This window comes from Rhinolophus sinicus, linkage group LG05, assembly GCF_036562045.2.
Source record: "Rhinolophus sinicus isolate RSC01 linkage group LG05, ASM3656204v1, whole genome shotgun sequence".
NCBI lineage: Eukaryota > Metazoa > Chordata > Mammalia > Chiroptera > Rhinolophidae > Rhinolophus > Rhinolophus sinicus.
In genome coordinates this window covers 123318096-123341119 of record NC_133755.1, presented here as the reverse complement: position 1 = coordinate 123341119, position 23024 = coordinate 123318096, and the positions used below count along the sequence as shown (strand labels likewise).

Genomic DNA, 23024 nt, shown 5'->3' with positions numbered 1-23024 from the left:
TCACACACCGTTAGTCCCGCTGCATCGTACTGGTCAGGAGTCAGGAACATGCATCTCACCTTGTGATGGAGGAAGGCCAACATCATGTTGTAAAAGAAATTGAGATGGGATGGCCACTGTATATTTGGAAAATACAATCTGCCAGTGTCTAATGCTTGTGAAGCCGTGTGCAGCTAAGAAGCAGGCCTCATTTTGCAGATGAGGACGCTGAGTCTCAGAGAAGTGAAGTAACTAGCCTGAGGTTTCATGTCTGGTAGAAAGGACACAAGCCCAGTTCTAAGTCCTCGCCATGCTGGTATAACCTACCCAAGTCATCTCCCTGTATCATGCTGATTGGTCCATCTTTCCAGCATCTTTAAGGTGTGGAGTGCTCTCTCCATTCAAGAGACGATAATTCCTTAGATGCTATCTGTCTATAAAATGTCATTTTATTAAGTTGAGGCTCAATGGCACTAAGTTTCAACAGACTTAGTAAGAGCCCCTCTTACAAAAGTGCTGTAGCCATGAAAAAGTACACGGTTTCCAAGATTTTCTGTGCGGCTTGCTTCAAAAATCTCAGGAATGATAACCACGGTACAATTCATGTGTTCACGTTCTGTTTGATTATCTGAATATTACATCTTATTTGTATTTGAAACAGGAAAGAATTAATCATAGCTTGCTTTCAGTAGTTTCCACATGCTTTGGTCATCTTAAAAAGGAGGTTTTACCATGTGTTGATGTTCTACCTGCCAGAATTAAGACTAAAATCCAGCTGTCATAATCATCATCTGTTATTCTTGATTTCAGGTCAAACTTCCCTTTCCAGTAGATCAAATCACAGATCTTCCGAGGAACGATTTCCAGATGATGATTAAGATGCACAAACTAACCTCAGAACAGTTAGAGTTCATTCACGACGTCCGCCGGCGCAGCAAGAACCGCATTGCAGCCCAACGCTGCCGCAAGAGGAAACTGGACTGTATTCAGAACTTAGAATGTGAAATCCGCAAATTGGTGAGTTGACCCGTCCGTTGCTATCAGCAACCTGAGTGACCAGGACTGATGCCAAGTTACAATAGTGAAGGCTGATGGAATAGAAAGAAGGGTCACCATTCAGAGAAGTTTGGGTTCATGTGTAAACAAGTTTCTCAACAAAAATAACAGCTTTATATCTGCAATGTGTGTATCTGTGTGGGTGTCAATATTTTATACCTTTCAGTCATACATATAGAGGTAGTTCTCTTTTATTTTCTGTTCAACGTGTACGAATAGCTAACACTTACTGCACACATATATGGACCAGGCATTATTCTCAACTATTTTTGTGGATAGTCACATTTAATCCCTCAAATCAACCCAAACACTTCGGGAGTATTTTATCTCCATTTACAGAGGAGGAAATTAGAGTGCAAAGAGGTTAGGTAACTAACTCCCCACTGGGTGGCAGAGCTTGACTATAAACCCAGTTGTCTGATTCCAAACCTTGTGTTTTTACTGCTCGCTCCTGCCTCCCACAGAAGAGTGTAAGTTAAAGATAGGACTCCTGCCTACTGTGTGGCAGCTGCTCGGCTGCATGACCTCCTAAAGCCCTGTGATTTGGCAGTTCTGTCTCAACGTGGCTGTCACTTCTTCCCTATGCCTGCGAGTATTTTGTCTCAGGGAGCAAGCTCCCAACTCACTCGGCATTCTGCGCCCCCTTCTCCTTGATAAGCCGCCTTTAGCTACAGGAAGTAAATCCAGGTGGGCTCTGGCTCGTGACTGTAGCTTTGAAGGTAAGCAGTGCAACCTCCTCCAGCGTGAGCGTTCTACTAGTCAAATACTGGAAACTCAGCTCTGATGCCATGTCTGTGTCAGGGAAGAAGAGGGAAGCCACGTAACGAGGTCCTGACTAAAGTTTAGGTCCCCATACTACATGCAGCAATCCTGTGCCTCCTGGTAAACCCCATCCTGATGCGAATCTAAGAGCAAGAGAAGACGTTTGAAAGGCATGAGGAAATGTTACATGTCATCAAGATAAGCAGGGACTACAGTGTCTTTTGTTTTGTAATTAACACCCACAAGCAGAGAAAATCTGCCCATGTTCAGTGGCTCCCATCACCTACAAAATAAAGCCTAAGCTCCGTAACAAGACATGCCATGATTCGGTCTGTAGCTACCCTCCAGCATCACCTTCCACTACCTTCCTAGAACTTGACCCCTAATAAAATCAAACTGTCTTCACTCCCCTACCCCCCTACCTTCCACCCCCACCCCCCATCTCCGTACCTCTGTGCTTGTGCCTCTGCTGTTTCCCCTCTACCTTGGACATTCCTCAATTTTTTTTCTTCTCTAACTATGCCCTTTGTTCTTTAAGAGTCAGGTTACTGTCACCTCTCCAGGAAGGCCCTTTCCTGAGTGCCTGGTGAGGCTGGCCACCTGCCCCTGGACCCCCTGGCCTCTGGCTTCTGCTTATCACTTTAGTCTTGCGTTACCTGTGTGGGGGCAGGGAGTCTCCCCAGCCCCTGGCCCTGTAGGACAGTGTCATGATCATTTCTGAATCTCCACTGCAGACCCATTGAAGCCTCTCAGGACATGTCTGTTGCCCTAAAATGTATTGGAAATTGTGACTGGGTCGTGGGATTATGAATTCCTTCTCTTTCCATTTGTCTTGAATGTTGTTTTAACAACAAAATGTTTTAAATTTAAGTCACGTCAGGAAGCACAACATTGGTGCTGGTGAGTCTGGTGGGTCTTCTAAAAGCCTGCTGGGTTTAGGTAGGAAACCAGGCAAGGCTGAGCCACCCGTGCGAGTCGTCGAGGCCTTAGGCATGTCTGTGGGAATTCCGGCCCTGCACTCCTTCAGGGAGTAGAATGCCTCTCATCATGCATATTGGAGAAATGCCTGATTTTTGTAATTAGTGTTCTTCTCCATGGAACTTTGTAATACTAAACAAATAATAAAGTCTAAGCCACACACCAGGCAGATGTCTAAAGCACTTTGCCAATATTGTTCTCCCCCCACTTTTGTGGAAACCCCTTAAATACGATGCTGCACGTCACTGCTGAAAAGTTTCACGTGCTTATCAATGGACATCGGTGACATAGCCCTTCGTGCTTGTAACCAGGGTCTTGATTTGCGCTGCCTTTCCTGCAGTGAACGTCAACACTGTCCCATGCAGCATTTCATGTTCTTCCCCCTTCAAAGTGTCCCAGAACATTGTGCAGGTCAGTAAGTGTGGAGAGGTTAGTGGCTTGGTCAAGGCCACGTGGCAGAATTCAGACAGATTTCCCCTCCTGGGGCTGGGCAGTGTTGCCTCTTCCTTTGCCGACTTCCAGGTTATAGCAAGGGAGGGCCAGGTTGCACAGCCCAGGTGCGTTTTGTTTCTGGTCTGCCACCCTCTAGCCGGGGTGGTGCCCCCACTCTGCTCTTCTGAGTGTAGGGACGCCTCTGGCAGGCGGGGGCAGGCTGGTCCCTCCCTGCAAGCCCTCAGCACACATACTCACTCCCCACTCCCACGCTGTCTCTTGCACGCCACTCCGCTCTTGCTGACTTGCATAATGTATTTCTCTCAAGTTGCACTTGTACATCTGTTTATTTTTCAGTTTTAAAACATGTTTTCTTGAAAAATTTATAAATATTTTAGCAGGTGCCCTTTCCCCGTGTAAATCTCTGTCTCCGACACACATGCCCACGCTGCCTGCCAGACTGTATTCATGTTACGGCACGTGTAGCTCCTGTGTAGGAGATCCTGTATCGAGTGTTTGCTTCTCTCTCTCTCTCTCTCTCTCTCTCTCTCTCTCTCTCTCTCTCTCTCTTCTCTCTCCTATCCTCTCCTGACCCCTCCTGCCCACCCTTGCAAAAGGTTGAGGACTCACTTCATGCTGCTTCAGATGTCCAGTTTGCTCACCCATTTTACTGCGTGTGCCTCTTGGAGCACCTCATCTTCTCTCCTCACACACATAGTTATGGTAAAGCTTTAATCAGCTTCCCCTCGGGTGGCTAAATTCATCATTCTGAGCGGGTGATGGAATTTAGTAACACAAGAGCTTATGTGGGATTTTCTTTAAGGAAAACATCTCAGAATGTTGGGCTGGCATGCTCGGGCTCTGTCTCCACGCCTCTGTCTGCCCCTTCCAGTGTCCAGGGCCAGTCAGTGCTCGGGCCTCACTGCACGGTCCCCAGCCATCCTAACAGGGCCTGTTGTGTTCAGCGTGGCTGCTGCAAAGGCCTGAGAGCATGCTGATGTTAGACTGAACCATATGAAATTGCCAGTGATCAATATTTGTTAGGGTTCCTCTATGCCCCCTGCCCCACACACTCACAGCCACCCCCATTAGCCATATTCCCCACCAGTGTGGTGCATTTGTTACAATCAGAACCTGTATGGACACACCAGAGTCATCCAAAGTCCCCAGTTTATATTAGAGCTCCCTCTTTGTGTTGTACATTCTCTGGATTTGGACAAATGTGTAATGACATGTACCCACCGTTACAGTATCATAGAGCAGTTTCACGGCCCCAGAAATCCTCTGTGCTCCACCTTTTCATCCCTCCCTTCCCTCCCCGCCCCAACCCCTGGCAACCACTGATCTTTTCACTGTCTCCATAGTTTTGCCTTTTCCCAAACGTCATATACCAGTAGTTGGAATTGGTTGATTATTTGTAACCTTCAAAAGTGGCAATCTTATACATTTGGGGGAGATTTTTGACTACAAGGTTTGGGACCAAGAAGTTTCCCATAGAATCTCTGCAAACCCCAAGTTCCAAAACACTGGAACCTTGACTCCCTGCAGTTTTCTGGTTGGTGGTGATTCTGCTGTTCACTTGACCAAGCCACTGAGCAGGACGAAGAGCTGCTAACAGGGTCTGTAGCACATCTGGATGAGCTACCCATAGGAGACTTGGCAGAAGTGTGTGTCCAGGCTCCCTGGATGTATAGTTTTTCGGTGTCTAGGTCTCGACTTAGTCTTTCCTAACTCTAATGTAGGATACAAAAGCAAACATTGGAAAATCCCCAGGAAAGGAGGTCTTGGGTCCTCCAGTTGAGCCTTGACCAGGCCTTCTCTTGTTTCTCTGATGTCCAGGTGTGTGAGAAAGAGAAGCTGTTGTCAGAGAGGAACCAGCTGAAAGCGTGCATGGGGGAGCTGCTGGACAACTTCTCCTGCCTCTCCCAGGAAGTCTGCAGAGACATGCAGAGCCCCGAGCAGATACAGGCTCTGCATCGGTATTGCCCTGTGCTCAGACCCGCGGGTCTCCCTGCGCCCTTGGGCATCGAGCAGAACCTTGCCGCCCCCCAGTGTGCGGTGGGGGAAACCGTGCCCTGCTGCTTGGAGCAGGGTGCAGCTCCCCCGGGGCCTCCCTGGGCCCCCAGCAACGCCTCAGAGAATTGTACGTCTGCCCGGAGGCTGGAAGGCACTGACCCGGGAAACTTCTCAGAAAGAGGACCACCTCTTGAACCTAGGAGCCAAACGGTGACCGTGGACTTCTGCCAGGAAATGACTGATAAGTGTACAACTGACGAACAGCCCAGGAAAGATTACACCTAGTGACGGCCTGCCTCCCAGTTCTCACTGCTCTCCCACCCAGGTGTTCTTCAGTCAGCCTGTGGCGCGGTTCCTCTGTTGTCTGGAAGAACCAAGAAGAAATTTGGTGCACACTACAGCGGTCTTAGCAGCAATACTGTTTCTAAGTATTCCCTCCTCTCTTCATGCAGGAGTGATCGTTACCTTCACAATGGTGCTACCCCTTGCCCGGCCCGGCAAGGAAAGACAACAGTGTGGACACTGTCTGTCTGTGGGTTAATTTCAATCTTAACAGGGATAGACTAGGACACCTCTAGGACCCAACCACGGATTTTTTTCTCAGTGGCCCGTGTCACAAACCCTATCTCAGGAATTTCTTCTGAATGTTCAATTTTTTTCATTGAAGACAGCTTCTATACACATCAAAGTTTTATAGCTAGACTGTACATATTATATATAATATATATATATAAAATATATATATATCTCCATATGCAAAAGTCCTGCATGCCTCAATTTTCTCATCCTACAACTGGAAACTTCATTTCTCATTTACCAACAGGTTCCAACATTCCTCTTCTTTTGTCTCTGATGCTAGAACGAGTTTGGTAAACTGTTAACATGTCCTTTTTCTTGCTTCGCAGTTCAACTTCCATTTGTACTTATTTATGGACAGAATTCAATGTTGGAAGCTTTTTTTTGAGGTTTTATGTTAGACAGCCTTTTTTTTGTTTGGTTTGGTTTGGGCACCATCCAGTGGTGTCTTTTAAGTGCGTATTGTGGGTTTGTCTGTGTGTTCCTTGCAGATACTGTACAGTCCTGGTCAACTTTGCCACTTGCACTGAGTTTTGGGTCAAACCTATTTTCTTAAATGAAGTTGTAACTTCAGTATAACTCAAGTATACTGTATATTCTTTGCTTTTCGTTAAAAAGTAAAACATTTTAACTAATTAAAAACCACTCAGGTGATAATTATGTAGGAAAAACAATCTTGCCAAATAACGAATTCATCCTAGGATGTGTCGACAATAAACTGCTTGAATATTTTTCTATTTAACCTCCTCCCCACCTCTCCCTCAGCAAAGTTGAAATGCAGAGTTCAGAGTTGATGCTGGATGTTCAGATTCCTAAGTGAGGGGAGAGTTTGGGCATCTCACTCGAAAGTGCGTCAGAACAGTGGGAATCCATGATTTTATACCAGAACTCAGCAGGCATTGTCTCCTGGAAATCAAGTTAGAACTGTTTTCTCACCGGGGGTTAAGTCCCATTCATTCAACGCTTCATTAGGCCTCGCTTGCTCCTGTAAGGGTCTTGCTCAGTAGGACCTTCTCTTCTGAAGGACGTGGCTGACCAGCCACCCAACTTCCCTGCCCAGGACTGGCCCCCCAGGAGATGTCACCTAAGGGGATTTGAATCGCATCCCCCCCATCCTGGGTACTGCCTCTGAGTGGCTGTCTGGGGTTAATGCAGCTCACCCAGAGTTGAAGAGAGCAGGGTAGATGTGAGCCTGAGGTCTGTCCCTGATGCAGACAGAAGCATTTCTTTCTCCCTCCCTTCTCCAAATGCTTTGAGTTGAATTCTGAGGTTTTCCACCTTTCTCTTGTCCGAAGGCAGATTTCGTTCTCAGGCTTTGGACATGATACGGCCAGGAGCCCTCCCTGCCCCGCCCCCACCATACACACACCTACCCTCACCTGGTGATGAGTTTCTTCTCTTGCTGCAAAACTCGTTGGTTGGCTTGCATCCCACAGAGAGCAACTTCCCTTGGCTCTGGGGGCACTTTGGCCCCTGGCCACGTTTACAGGAAGGTGTGCCGAGGTCCTGCAGCCAGCCTCAGAGGAGGAGTCAGCTCCCTCCCTCCAGCCGGCCCTCCAGCCTGGCTGTGGGAAGCGTCCCTAAGGGTTTGATGCGGGGGTGGGGGGTGGGCAGTGGGGACTAGATGGTTGGCTTTGTTTCTTTATTTGTGCCATTGTTTGGACAATACTAAAGCTGCATGTAAAAGAGGGAATTAGTATATGATGTAGGCAAAAAGTGAAATCATAGTAACATATGTTTTAGTATTAACTTTTTTCTGTACAAATATTAGCGCTAAATGTTTAAATATGTATGAATGCCAGAAATTTGTTGGTTCATGCGGTAGGGTTGGGGGAAAAAAAAAGGCTTTTCTTTTAAACTCGTTCCACTTTTAAAAACCTGCCTCTGGGTTTTTGTTTCTTTTCTCACATGTGTATGTATGTGTGTGTGCTTGTCTGAGACAGATTTTGATAAAGCTCTGTTGAAGCTACCGTTTTTATGACAGTTGTTGGAATGTCTTGGCCTAGTAGACCGGCTCTGTGCTTCACCATGAGGTTTGCCTTTGTGGAAAACTGGTGACAGCTCGAATTTAAACTCAATGTGAATCACGTGATCCATCACAGGTATGTGTTATGGTGGAGTCAGCCTACAGTATTTTGTTTCTTAACTCTCTTGTTGCCTTTTTTAAGTGACCTCCTCTTCTTTTAAAAAAGCAATGTTTTCTGCTCAAATCATAACCAGGTCCAAACCAACTTGTTGGCGTGACTTACCCTGGTCATAACTCATGTGCAACTGGTAGTCTTGACCACATTCCGTCCATCACCCTTTCTGTGGTTGGGTCTGCACACACCTGTGTGGCAGCCGTTTCCGGTGGGGGGGGGGTTGCCTTCTCTCCACCCTAACTCAGCCCACATCCTCCTCCTGCTCACACCCGCCTCACTTTTATTCCTTTCCCAACCAAACCCCTGCCCTGGGAACTGTTTTAAAACACTGCTTGAAAAACTGACTTTCAATTTCTTAAGAGATTTTGAACAAGTTGTTGCGATTTTGTTCATTATCCACCATGAACACTGACTTTGTGCCCTGTGCTCCGTCTGTGTCTGTTACTGCTCTAAACCATGTGTCTGTCAAAATTATTTCTGAGTTGATTCAAAGGAAGGACTAGCTGGGGACCAGAATCCAAACGGCCTCAAGTGGAATTTTAACAGCCAGTTGTCTACTTTCCCTGGATCCCTTCCTTTTATGCAAAGGAAGTTAACAAGGAATAGTGTTTGCACAGCCTGGTGACAGTTAGCTGTGTTTCTGAGAGTCTTCCTTACACACAGAAAGGCTCCTCCAGACATGGGCTGTTCAGGATGACCCCAGGGACAGCTGTGTTGGGGTGGGCGTGGGTTGGCCGTGGCCCTGGGGCGAGTTAACATCTGCCTGCATCTAGTTCTCCCCTGGGGTCTACCTTTGTTCTACTTGTGTCTCCAGACATCTCACTTCATTCAGGTTGGTCAGGCTTTGGGCAGGTGAGTGCTTTGCTGTATGTGTTTGTTTCTCTGCGTTATCTGGGGGTGCCTTGAATAATTAATTGAACTTCATTACATACTGATTCTGGAACAAAACAGTTGGGGGGGAAAAAAGGAAAAAAAAGCTGGTGAAGTTATTAGGCCATTCTACGACTTCTCTTCCTGATTCCCTAACAAAGACTCAGGCTGCAGGAGAAAACATTGTTTTGTATATTGTACAAGTAATTTATTAACTGTCTTTCTAAAGGGATGCTGCTTTTAAGAGGCACTGTGATGTGGGATTTAATCCTGGTAGTGCTTTCCCAAGGAATTAAAACAAAAGGCTGGTGATTAATATGCCAACTGCCACTTCTTATAAAGGAGGGCAGGGAGCAGCCAGAGGGCTTCGTGAGAGGGCTGCTCCGAGGCAAGTGGCACAGTGTGAAGTTCAAGGCTGTTGTCAAGTGGTCTAAACCTACACTTACTCTTGTAATACTTTATGATTGCCATTAAAGAAGCAGAAACAAACAAAGACGTGAAAAACTATAAGTCTTTTAAGAAACTGCCAGATCCTGCCCTACAAGCTGTGGAGTAGCATGAGCCTCTCAAAAGGAGGAAAAGCCTGCAAAGTTCTTCCAAATCTCTTTTTGGCTATCTAGTTCGATACATGATACCCTTAATAAATGACTTCAAAATGCTCCACGATTGCTTACAGTTTTGGAGGAGTCACCGATCTAGATGGGAACAAGAAGCAAGTTTTGTCCTCAAATCACTGTAAATAGACTAAGGAAACTTTAAAAAAAAACATATATATATATATGTATATATATACACATATATATACATATATATGGGTGTGTATATATATGTATATATATGTATATGTATACATATGTACACACACACATATATATACACATATATATATGTATATATAGAGAGCTGTTCACTGGACCATGAGTTAGTGTTTCTTCCCAGAACTGAGGATTTGGATGCAGGTTGTTTCTGGTCCGTCCACAGTGCAGTGGCCGCTGTGGCCCTGGCGTGCGTGTGGAAGTCTGTGTGCGTGGAGGCAGGTATTCTGTGTTCACGCTGTGTGTTCTTAATACTGCCCGAGCCATCTCATGACCCAAGCATCAAAGACTGATGCTGCAGAATAGACCATACTTGTACACAGGTAGTGTGTGCAAATAGTATTTGTACATAGAAAAGACCTATTGTGGCAGACTGAGGATAAATTATTCAACCGACGGTGCAAAAACATTTCTTGCAAAGAAAAGTAAGTGTATAGTATTTTCCTACACTCCACCCTGGGAGATAGTATTTATATCAAATGCCTATCCGTGTATTTTAATTGTAATATGAAAATGATGCTGCCATTTGTGAAGAATACCCACTTGGTTGCAGAGGCCCACTTTTGTAGCTTTGATACAATGTTGTGGCGTGGTGTACGCGTTTCACTATTAAGCAATGGATAAGCAACTCGGACTCTCATTTTCATTCCAGTTTATTGACCTCAGCTAAAACAGTGGCCCTCCTTAGAAGCAGAAGTGCACCAAGACCATTCATTTCAGGTAGACGCGCATTCGATGCCAAACGCTCCCACAGGGACGATCAGACACGTGTATCAGGAAGGAGTGAAGGGACTTGGACAAAGGTTTTTTGTACAGATGGATGCTAAGTCTTCTACCAAAACATGTCTGCAGGCAGAGGGGTGCCTCTGCTTGAGTCGTAAGGCATTTTGCACGTGGGAATGCTGGGGCGTCCGTTCACGCTCTGACATAAAGGCCCTGCCACTTGTAGTGAGTGATCAGGAAGACTCCAGATGTATTCGGAAGCTTCGAGTGCTGGTTAGATACAGGGAGCCGTTCACGGCAAGCACCACCTTTGCTTGTGAGGCCCAAAGGGCCTGTGAGAATTTGTTCCAGAACCAGTCTGATACAAGTGCACCTCTAATATATGCCTTACAAACTCCAGAGGCCATATTCAAAACAGGGTCTTCTCAGTGTATGCAAGGGGCTGCAGCCCCTCTTCTCTTCCTCCCCAGGTTGAACAATACGGACAGTTTTCACACATATCTACCTGTATAACCCTCTGTACCTCTCATAACTGGTCAACGACTGTAACAGGTTACATCAGGTGTTTTTCTACATACTTTTTACACAGATTCTATGCGATTAATGTAACTTAATTCAATGCATCATTTTATTGTACTAGTTCTTAGGCTTGTCTCTTTTTTTTCTAAGTGATGGTGGTTTTTCTTGTGGTTTTTATTGTAAAGATGAAATGGCTGTTGATGCTTATTCTCTGTAACTAAGAATTTTTACCTTTTTGGGGGGAAAAAGGCATTGCTATGAACTAATGAATTGAAACTTCATTTACTCATTGTAAATACACTATTGTGCAAAAAAAAATTTCACTCAATTGAATTGCTAGTGTTACTGAATTTTGTCTAGACACCATTTCTGTTGATGAAATAAAGACATATCATTAAGCATTGTAAACTGACTTTCTCTGCCTCTGACCCCTGTGTTGTAGATTACAGAGCTGGAGGCCACAGGAACTCTCTTCTCCCACAGAAGCCATGGCTCTTCCTCTAGTTTGGACCCTTACCTCCTACCTGGTTAATCTGATTAGAAATCTAAAAAGTACTAATGTGAAAATGATAATGTGATTTCTCAGCTCTGAGTTTGAAAAATCCCTAGTGCCTTTGAGAACCGATAAAAGGCATTAAACCCAGTTTCCTCATTTGGATATGTTACTGCAGCCTATGCAAAAGGTCACCATTGCGGGGAGCTAGGGAAAGGGTATTGTTTCTTACAATGGCGTGTGAATCTACAGTTATCTCAAAACAACAGGTTTAGTTTCAAACAAAAAACCAAATGGAAGTAAATGGGAAAAGGATCAGCAGCAAGATGCGATGAGGGGCAGGGCAAGGAGTTTAGAATTGTGGTTAGGGAGTAAATACAGTCGATCCAAAGTAGATTTGGTCATTTCGTCTTGGATTTCGATGTAAAGGGAAAACAGGATATTGAATGGTGGGCAGGCCAGAGGACCATGAAAGACACTGGACTTGGGAGCAGTCTGGCTGAGCTGCTAGTGAGGCTGTAAATAATAACAAACCTATTGACGAGACCTGACAGAACACCAGTAAATAAGGAATAAGATGGAGAATTGGAAGTGATGGGTAATATATTGCCTTTGGCCTCTATACTTTGTTCAGCCAACACTGCTACATGCTGCGCAAGACAGGCCTTATCCTTAAAGCTTTCACAGGCTAGTCAGGCAGACAGATGTACAAATACATCATTGCTGATTGTTATGGGCCAGAGAGAGCAGGGCTTCCTGGAAGGAGCATGGGCCTTGGAGCAGCAGGATCTGGGTCTGAATTCCAGCTGCACAGCAGGCACTTCAGCTGTGCGATCTTTAGCTCTGGAGCAAGTTGCTTAACCTCTTTGAGCCTTCTCTGATCTATAAACTGGGGACGAACAATAACTACATAGTTATACAACGTATAATGTGACTTACACACCTGGAATATGGTATGCCTCTTAAAATGGCACCATTTGGGCTTGGCCCAGTGTCATTTTCATCCACTTGGTCTTCAGTGGTTCTTCTACCAACTCACTATGGAATAGATCACACCTCTTCCCATCTCCACACCTCATTTCCACCTTTGCAAATTGACTCAGGAGCTGTCTGGGCTGGAAGGACAGACCAGTCCCATCCAATCCTGGGCTTCCTTCTGCAACATCCCAGGCAGTTACTGTACTGGTTACGGTTCTCCAGAGAGACAGAACCAATAGGAGATAGCTATACATAGATATGAGATTTATCATAAGGAATTGATTCGCTCAATTATGGAGATTGAGAAGGCCCACAATCTGCCTTTTGTAAGCTGGAGACCCAGAGAAACGGGTGGTATAGTTTTGAGAACCATAGAGCCAATAGTAGATGTCATAGTCCAAGGGCAGGAGAAGACTGGTGTCCTAGCTTCAGGGAGCTCGCTTCAGCTGGGTAGAAGTTGCTTCCTAAAAATAAGTTGCATGTAGTTTGTGCCTCTTTTTGCAAAAAATGAAAATTATCTACCACAAAAAAAAGTACCTGTTACTATAACTACAGGGTTGATACAAAGAAAGGTATGCTGAGTGGAGGGCTGGCTGAGAAGGAGCTGCTGGCACTGCCTCCATAAGTCCCGAAAGAGCAGGCACGCAGTGGGTGGATGTCCACCAGTCAACCTCTCTGTGGGCAAGGGCAGGGTGAGCGAGAGCTGCAAGCAGCTGTTAAGGTGCGTGAGGCAGGGAACGAGGTCAGAGGCAGGAAACGGGCTCGGCGGCAGGGAATGGACTCGGCGGCAGGGGCCAGCGCATGAGAGCTTTGTGCGCCAGGCTAAGGAGTTTGGATTTTATCTCCCAGGACATAGATGATGCAGAGCTTTGTGACATTGGACAAAATTGATTCTCCTAATAACTTGAAGCCTTTATTCCAAGGTATGTGGCCAGGGTTGGGGGACAGTCTGGCCATGAGATAGAGGATGCAAGAGCTAAGTGGCTCTTCCATGGGAACTGGGCCCACCTTTATGGATCTCAGAACTCAGACAATAACAACCAATCAGCCTCACGCACTGGCTAATTAGTGCATATCACAGGGCCATCCATGTCTCTATGCTTTACAAGAAGCATTAGTGCTTTTGGATGCTCCTTTCCTGGGTGGCTCGGGACCACGGGGAGAGCATGGAGGGCAGGGCAGAGTCACTCCCCTGGAAGTCCAGAATGAGATCCCACCCGGCACCTGTTGGCCCCCAGTCATGGCATCACCACTGACCCTGCATGATCTTAGCAGAAGGACAAAGTAAAATCCCGCAATACGAGTGTTTGCCAGTATTGTAATGAGTATTTCATGTCATGGCATTTATGAACAAAAATCCAGCTGGTTCATCCCCAAGAAATGTACTGATAAGAGGAAATGAACAAATTTCTCATTAACCGCTCCTTTACAGACAGGAAACTCCTGCATTGCTCTGGACCCATGTTCAAGGGTCCGAATTGCTGCTGCTGCTGCTGCTGCCCCTGCCACCGAGTTACGGTGCTCTCTCAACAACATGTCCCACTGGGCTGCTGGGTGGGGAAGGGTAGCCATAGCCCAATCCTTCCCACCTCGGGGTAACAGCAGCTCTTAGCCCTAGGTTTTCCCCGATGATGCCCACTTCCTGCCTGCCTGAGCACCAGACCTGCAGTGAGGCCGGGCGGGGCGGTGAGAGGCTGCCTCCAACCCCATCAGGGAAGCCCAGCTAGAGCACACCCATCATCTGGTAGGTGTCTGTGGAGGGGATGGTTCCAGCAGCTTTTCCTGCAGTTGGAGCTGGCAAGGTACAACTTTTCTCCTGCAGATGTCAGCTGCTCTGGGTCCATTTTTCTGGTCCCAGGCATGCATCATTTTTTCATAATAGATGAAAGTTCTAGAAGTATGTTCTGAAAGAGGAAATAAAACAAAATAGACTCCAAGGGCTTGTAAAAGTCAGCCCTGCCCTCCCACCTGGGGCTCTATGTATGTCACAAATAGTAAGGATCCTATAAAAACCCACTGCAGAAGACAGTTCTCCCTGTGTTGCTCCAGAGATGAACGCCCATTTAAGAGATTCTGTTGCCTGACAGCGTTACTGTGAAATAGCTGAATCCCACCTGCCCTCTCCTTCTCCAGCCATTGTTTTGTCCAAAATCCAGGTCTCAAACTATTAGGTTGGTGCAAAAGTAATTGTGATTTAAAAGGTGAAAAACAATTGCAAAAACGCAATTACTTTTGCACCAACCTAATAAAAATCCAACCTTTCCCGAAACTCTGTCTTTGTCCCTTCTACATTTAACCAGATTTTTGACATTGTATAATGTGGAAGGGAACATTGATCCAAATGTGGAACACTAGAACAGTAATGTTCTATTTTGTAAGGACCTATCTTTGATCCTAAAAATATGCTAAACTTCAGCTGCCTTACACAGGGAGAGCAAGCAGCAGCAGTGAGGTATGGGAGAGAAAGTTTGGGTTGCGTCAAACAGGCTTGGTGTAAAATTCCAGCTCATTCACTCGTCCAACAAATATTAATTTTTGTCCCTGCTATGTCCCAAGGACTGCGCTTCACCACATCCTAATTGTGTGACTGTGGCCAAGTCATCTGTTTTGTTATCCATAAAATGGGAATAACCACAGGCCTGTAGTAAGGAAGCCCATGGCAGTGTCTAGGCCACGCCCTTAAAAAATCACACCCTTAAAAAAGTGGGTTTCTTTCCTCTTCTTCTTCAGAGTTTTTGATCATTGATAATAGTATGTAAAACTTCTCAGCCAAAGGGTTCAATAAATTATAACAACCACCCTCTACACACCCATCTAATAACCCTTGTTAATGATGTTGACTCAAAAAAGACCTTCCCAAATAAGACGAAGAGCCTAGAAATAACAGAGATTTTAGATTTAATACTAGAATTTTTAAGATGCCATAAACAGGGATAAGAGACAAGCAGACTGGGAGAAAATATATTACGTTATGTTATGTTATGTTATGTTATGTTATGTTTTATTATACATAAAATCTAGGTAGAATTATTCCTACTCAAGGTGTGGCTTCAGTGCATAACAAAATACCTCTAAACTCGTAGGAGAAATGAAACTGGGGTAGAAGCATTCAGTCATTACTCACACAAAGAATGAAACAAAGGAAAAAGCAAGTACGTGAGCTCAATCAGGTTAGCTCGCCTGGGAACTTCCCCCTATAAATTTGGAACAGTTGTTGTTGTTGTTTTTAAATGGAGAAAAAGCTGCTAGGAGCAGTGGGTAAAACAAGTGTCATCCTTGTTTTCCAGAATTGAGAAGAACCCACAACAAATATCCTTTATGTCTTAGGATGACCGGGGAATGTTTATTGCACAGTGACTCTTGAGAGAATAGAATTAAAATCAATACCATATTGATTTTAGTCTTTGCGAAATATATCCCCAAATATTTGTATATGACTTTTAAATGCCAGAGCTATTAAAACAAGGGAGCATACCCTCCTTCCTTAGCTAGACAAGGGCAACGCAAGGTTACAAATGATCCCTCCTCTGATCCATTTTCCACACTGTGACAGAAAGAGCTTTTTTCTAAAGTGCGACTCTGATCCAATCACTCCTCTGCTGCGTGTCCTCCATGCATTTTCCATTGCCTCCCTTCACGGCCTGCATGCTCCCTCCCTCCACAGCCCTCTGCCACCCTGTGCTCCAGCCACACACTGCTCCCCACATAGCTCTGCTATGGCACACCTCTCACCCTTTTTCTGTGGTGCTCACTCTACTGGGATGTACCCCGCTCCTCCCAGGTTTGGAAAACTCACCACATCTTTGAAGACTCAGTTCAATAGTAACTTCAACTATGAAGCTTCTAGAAGACGTGGTAAATATACACAATGGGATATTACTCAGCCAAAAAGGAATGAAATCTTATTGTTTGCAGCATCATAGATGGATCTAGAGGGCGTTATGCTAAGTGAAATAAGTCACACAGACAAAGGCAAATACCATGTGATTTTACATATATGTAGAATCTAAAAAACCAAATAAACACACAAACAAAACAGAAATAAACTCATAGATATAGAGAACAAACTGATGGTTACCAGATCGGAGGGGAGTTGGGGGCTGGGCAAAAAAGGTGAAGGGATTAAGAAGTACAAATTGGCAGTTACACAACAGTCACAGGGATGTAAAGTACAGCGTAGGGAATGTAGTTACTAATATTGTAATAACTATGTATGGTGTCAGATGGCTACTAGACTTACTAGGGGATCACTTCATAAGTTATATAAACGTCTAACCACTATTGTTGTACACTTGAAACTAATATAATATAGAATGTCATTTGTAATTGAAAAGTTTTTTTAAAACTATGAAGGTTTTCTTGACCCCTCCATAAACAAGTGACAATTCCTTCCTTTGCCCGCCTATCCCTCTAACATGGCACCTTACACTCGATCACATTTACATGTTTACCTGCCTAACTTTCCCATCTATTAATAGGTTCTGAGTCCTTTGATGGCAGAGATGGTATTTTATCCATTTATATACCCAGCACTTATAAGATAGATTGATGTAGAATAAGTTTTGAATAAGTTTATTTTATGAGTTGAATTTAACTGAATGTACTGAATGAATCAACTCTCCATAAATTAACCTCCCTCTTCTTCTCTCCCTCTCAACACAGACAGATACATACCAGGAAGGATGAAAGGGAAGGCTAAGAAGTGGGCAGAGTGGAACACCTCTTGTGATAGTTCCATGATCAGTCAGTCTGTCTGTCTTTACTTACCATTGATGTTCTGTGCCCAGTGGATGAAGGCAGAAGTGAGGGGCTGTTTTCCCGGTGAGGAAAGTCCAAGCAAGAGCTATCCCGAGAACTGGAGCTTCCTGAGTCACTGTGCAGCTGTACCTTCTCAGACAGCACTCTGGACAGAAAGCTGGCCTTGCGACTGCCCAAGCGACATCTGTCTGTCCAGACCCCACTCTCTCTCATGCTGCCATCGCTGTTTCTGCAGTGACTGTGCAAATGTGTAAGAGGCTCCTCTGAGGGTGGCAGGTCCTGAGACTTCTCCCAGGTCCCTATTGCATAAGGCAGACAGTGCATAGGAGCCATTGTTGCAGCTAGCCAAGACTGGGACCTTGTCTTTGTTAGGCCAAAGGAGGAATGGTCTGGTCGCTGTCCCGGGTGCTGAAATCTAGCACAGTCATCCCAGGACCATGGGCTGTGGACATGGAGCTGTCCACTGTGCTGATCCTTCTCAGCCCAGTCTTTCCTACTGCGGCAAGGGTCTACCTCTGGTTGCCTGGACTGTGGGATTTGCCACAAAGTTTTAGACTTTGGCACATTGACCCGGATGACTTGCTGTTAATTGTTGGCTTGAATTACAGAGATTCTTTCAGACAAGGGGTGCAAATCCTACACTGCTGCAGCACTGAATATTTTTTCAAATGGAATGGAGGGCCCGTTTCATCCTCCATGCCCTCCCTGCTGGACTTCTCGTAAAGTGCCCTCATGATTTTTCTGATTCCCAGATGAAATATTTCTAGTACATTAAGGAACAAAGAGATGGCTGCAATGGTATGCATAAAGAGCATGAAAATGGTTTTCTCTGTGGGCCTTGATACAAAGCAATCCACTGCATTGGGGCATGGAGGTTGAGTGCACTTGTAGAGGGGGTGCATTTGAAACCCATAGAGAATATATTGGCCTATCATAAACCCTACATCCAGCACAGATCTGATCAAGATGTGTAAGATATAAGTACGCAGCAGACAACCTTTCAGAGGGACATTATGGATCCTCTTCTGCTCCTCTAACCTTCTCAGTTCTCTATCTATCCTTTATTGCTCCTCCAATTCAAGCCCTGGGTTCTCCATTTGGGCTCTAAGGTGTGACTTTTGCCTCTGCCTCTCCTTTTCAAAGGCCCTGAGCCTATAAAGGGCATGGCCCATATACACCAGAGAGGGAGAAGACACAAAGATGATCTGTAAAACCCAGAACCTGATCAAAGAGATAGGGAAAGCATCATCATAACAGATATTGTTGCAACCTGGCTGCTTGGTGTTGCAGGCAAATGCTAACTGTTCATCATCCCAGACATCTTCAGCAGCCACACCAAGTACCAGCAATCGGAAAATGAAGAGGATGGTCAGCCAGATTTTCCCCACTATGGTTGAGTGGGAGTGAACTTCCTCTAGGATGCCACCCAATAAGTGCCCGTCTCCCGTGTAAGAGACTAATGTCTGAAACATAAAGAGAACACTGGGGTTAATAGCACCCATGGGTGTAATGTATAAAGACACAGGCTCATCAATACAGTAGGTTCTTTTTTCACATCACTAAAATTATGAAGGATTTTCCAACCCTAATATTTATGGCCCACGCCTGATGAAATAGGATGGTTCCAAGGAATATCAGTTTCTGAAAATAAAAAAAAAAACACTAAAGACCCCTCACAATCTGATCCAATTTCCTTCCTATCCTCTTCTCTCCCACATAAATTTGACTGTCATTCTAGTATACTCCTTGGCTTTCATATTTGTACAATGCATTCTCTTTCACAGTTTTGCTCATTTTTCTACCCATCTGAGATACCCATCTACCATACATCCTACATGATTTTAAACTTCCTCCAGGAAGTTTTCCTTAGCCATCCCAAGTCAGAGTGACTTTTCCCATTTCATTATCCCCACAACACAGTTGTTTATACCACTCATTTGGCACTGTGCCTAAAATGAATTTTGTGATGGTTGTGTCTTATGTCCATCCCCCTTCCTGGAAATGTACACCCTTTGCAGAGACATCTTCTATAGAATTTTGATCTTTGCACACAGAAGGTATCAGTCAATAAACAGTGAATTGAATTGTCTTTTCATTTTAAAACGTGTTGCCTTGACCCTATCACTGGAATAATCATCAGCAGAAAAACAAAGATCCTCGTTATATATTACCCATGGCTCCCACTGCAAGACTGAAAGTACAAGTAAAGAAATCAGCCTGTAGACCTTCACAAACTGGTACAGGGTAGCAGTAAAGAGTGAGCAGATTCAGAAACAGTGCCTCCAATAAGACATATGAGCACATCCATAAAGCCACATCTAGAACAACATGTTTTCATGGAAGCTTTGTTAACTTAAAAGAAAATATAAATCGCTTCTCTAGCAAGCATTTAATCTGGAAAAGAGTCGAAGCATAGCTGACATAAATTACTTGGTTTACCCTGAAAAATGCATGTTTTTCAAGGTTCAATGAGGTCAAAATATTCAGTAGGCTTAAGGTTTCTAAGATGTGGAAGAATTCAAGGTATGAAAGATATGGAGCAAAAACAAGAAAGTATTATTAACTTAAAACAGATAATGAAACAATTTTCTCCTTCCATAATTCATTCATTCAATAATATTTACTAAAATAATACTATCACTGAGGCATTTTGCTAGATGTCAAGGAATTCAACATGAACAAGATATACCTGGTCCAACACTCACAGTAGTCACTAAGTACTCCCGCTAACATATAAAATGGACAAATAGTGGAAAAGCACGAATGAATATCAACTCAAAAATACAAGAGGAAAAAAAACATGGAATAATTATATTTTCCCTTCTTATTTCCAAACACAAAAATAAATTCCAAATGGAATAAAGTATTAAATGTAAAAAAGTAAACCATAAAAGTATTAAAATGTAAAACAGTATGTTTTATAATCTTGAAATAAAGGGAGTTTTTTTTTTAAACACATCAACGCCAGAAATTATAACTGGAAAAAAAATACATAGATTTTACCCAACAAAACTGGTGAAAGTGGAGATGTTCAGAAAGCATTTGGGTCTAGAGAACAACAACAAATAAACGAATAAAGCCACAAACTAGAGATAAACATTTCTGAATAATCATTGAATAAGTAGATGAGATCACTCAGGGGCAAGAAGGCAAAGTGAGCCGACAACAGAAACCTGAGAAATAGCATAGGAGGAAAAGTCTACAAATGAAAATGAGAAATGGCCAAAGAGAGGGAGAGGGAAAACATGAGGGTGGTGTCACTGAAACCAAAGCAGGATAGCTTCAAGAATGACAGAACAGTTGGCAATGCCAAATACACATATACATACCATTATTTAAATAAATGAATTGTGGGATATATACACATATGTATCATGCTCTGGGATTCAAAAACTCCATACTATTTGTAAAGATGCCAATTCTTCTCAAATCAATTGATCCAGAGATTCAATGTGAGATTGTATATCACTGAGTAAAATAAAATCATATAAATGTGCATATCTATCTATCGAGATATATATATATATATATATGGTTATATGTATGTGACTATGTGAGCATGGAGGATAACAAACAGGACACACACCAGGAAGTTAATATAAGTTACTGGAGGTCTGTAGGAGGTGATGAGGGTGGAGAGGGAGTTTGGAGGGGGAAGGGAGAAGCAAAAGAGAAAAAGGAAAAACCAAAAAAAAAAAAACACCTCTTCTTCTAAGGAAGCATGACTGATTTTTATACAATGTACACATTTATATAAATTTATACATGTATGTGCATATATTTGCATAAACAATTTTTAAAATAAAATTTTAAAAGTAGTAGATACTCCTAGAATTTGAAAGGGGTATTAATAAAACTTATATTTTACTCTATGTACTTGTGAATTGTTTGAAATTCAAAAATTAAGAATGTAGTCATGTATAGTATTTGCAAATAAAAAATGTGACTTTTAAGCTTTGGACTTATGTCTCATTCACTGAAGCAATAATTTACTAAGTTCTATCCTCTCTTAAAGACTTTAGGTCCTTTTCCATAATCATTCATTAAAAAATTTCTGGCCATTATTCTTTATTAAAAAATAATACCTTTAGCACTTAAAAAGAATTGAGAGCTTCAATTTCATATAAAAACCCTGAGGTGAAAAAACTAACGCATTTCATTAACTTATTCTTTATTTGACAATCCTAAACTATTTAATGCTTCTTTTTGCCACTATCTCCTTAAAAATTGGAAATTATTACTTTTAAATAGCAAATAAACTAGGCCAACATGAAAAACAGAAATACAATCATACTCATATTGGCATGTAAGAGCAAGATCATTTAGACAAACATCGCTGTTTCCTAAAAATAACTACTTTTTATCATTAAATGACTACAGGTCTTAGGAATATTCTTGAATTTTCTTTTATTATCAAATACTAATTTAGCATCTCCTGTGTAAAAAGCTGGCGCGTCTTTCCTGAATTTTATTTCAGCTCTTATCTTTCTGTTCCCACAGGGATTTCCTATATTTCTCATAAACAAGAAAATACACATATTTTCCACTTACCTTATAGGTGGCCAAAAAAATAACAACCGGCTCAAAGAACCTTGAAGTTGGACTATGCATGGCTAATGAGTGGAACAATTGCTGCTGGTTACAGATATAAAGGCTCTTATCAGCTGGCTGTGAGGCCCAATCCAGAATGAGCACAGTAATTTTGATCAATGGAGAGTAACCTAGTCCTCGCCTGAGGTCAAAATGCCCTTTGGTGCTTTGTAATTCTGTTGTAATATTTCTTTTAATTGGCACCATACTGGTGCCCCTCCTGGTATATCATTTGGAAATGAAAAGTGAAACAAATGATAATTTTCCTTTTTTTGTTTGTGAATGATTACAGTGATTTGATTTGGGGTGCATTGCTTCCAGTCAATTGATTGCTCTACAAATCGATGTCATAGATCAATGGGTCATGTCTGATTTTATCAGCAGCTGCCTGGGGTGAGTCTCACCTCATGAAATGTGAACAAGTAATAATGGAGTGATTATCAAAACCACCCAAAGTGTTCTTGCAAATCAAACTATGGTGGAAAAAAGAAACGTCTTAAAAAGAAATGGAGCATTTTTAGGCCACTGAGAGGGGGCTGCACCTGTCTGTAGATTATGTGTTCTAGCAATATTCTATCAGGCTGAAACAGACAGCTCAGGGTTTTTTTTTTCTTTTTCAGTAGAGACTCTGAAATCCTTAGAAAGACAGCTATGTCAGACTTTTATAAAGTATTCAGTTTCCAGGGAGGTCAAATGACTTGCCCAGTGCAGATGACGACCAGGTCTCCTAGCTCTGTCTTGCACATCTTACATTAGTCACATCCCAAGTGCACAATCTCATTGCCATCTTGGGGGAGTTGACATCAAGCGTGTCACTAGAACCCAAAGATGGCTTCAAATCACAGCTCCTATGCCCATTTCTAAGCCTTGTCTTTTCCATACAAAATGTAGACAGTACATAAAATTATTGATAATTCCTAAGTATCATCTGCCCATTCTGTTTTCAGATATTTAGTTTTAAAGGAAGGATGATACAAAAGGTAAACAGGCGAGAAGGTTAAATTTCCATTACCCTGGCACACTAGCCTCAAGTGCAAATTAATTATCAGAACTAGTGGAGGTGAAAACACATTATGTATTAATATGCGTATTTGTAGAGTATTGGGTACACTGTCCTGTGGGGAGCCATGGTTACAGGTGACTCTAAGCTTTACAGAATGGCTCCGTTTATGTTTAACCTGTTTCCCTCCCCCTGAGGCAATTGTCTCTGCCTGCACCTGGGGGGAGCTTGAGCTTGTAAGCTGCTGAGGAATGTGGTGGGAACGGCCAGTTCCCGGACACAGAAGGCTGATGCCTACCAGGGCAATTGATAAGATAATTACTTTTGGGAGTTTCAGT

At 43.3% G+C, this 23024-nt stretch overlaps 2 protein-coding genes across 14 annotated transcripts in view; one reads left to right on the top strand and one right to left on the bottom strand.

Moving 5' to 3' along the window:
- BACH2 (BTB domain and CNC homolog 2) overlaps nt 1-11279 on the top strand; it is a 326895-nt gene extending 315616 nt beyond the window's left edge. For all 13 annotated transcript variants that reach the window (XM_019743259.2, XM_019743256.2, XM_019743258.2 and 10 more), the window contains 2 exons: nt 790-996; nt 5047-11279. In XM_019743259.2, coding sequence (XP_019598818.1) covers nt 790-996; nt 5047-5508 — 669 coding nt within the window. In that variant the 3' untranslated portion in view covers nt 5509-11279. The remainder of the gene's footprint in view (nt 1-789; nt 997-5046) is intronic.
- An 811-nt stretch (nt 11280-12090) lies between these two features.
- On the bottom strand, nt 12091-21707 carry GJA10 (gap junction protein alpha 10). Its single transcript, XM_074333949.1, is given in 4 exon segments — nt 12091-12249; nt 17106-17719; nt 17722-18559; nt 21648-21707. Coding segments are annotated over 4 exon segments (1671 nt in total).
- Nucleotides 21708-23024: the final 1317 nt, after the last annotated feature.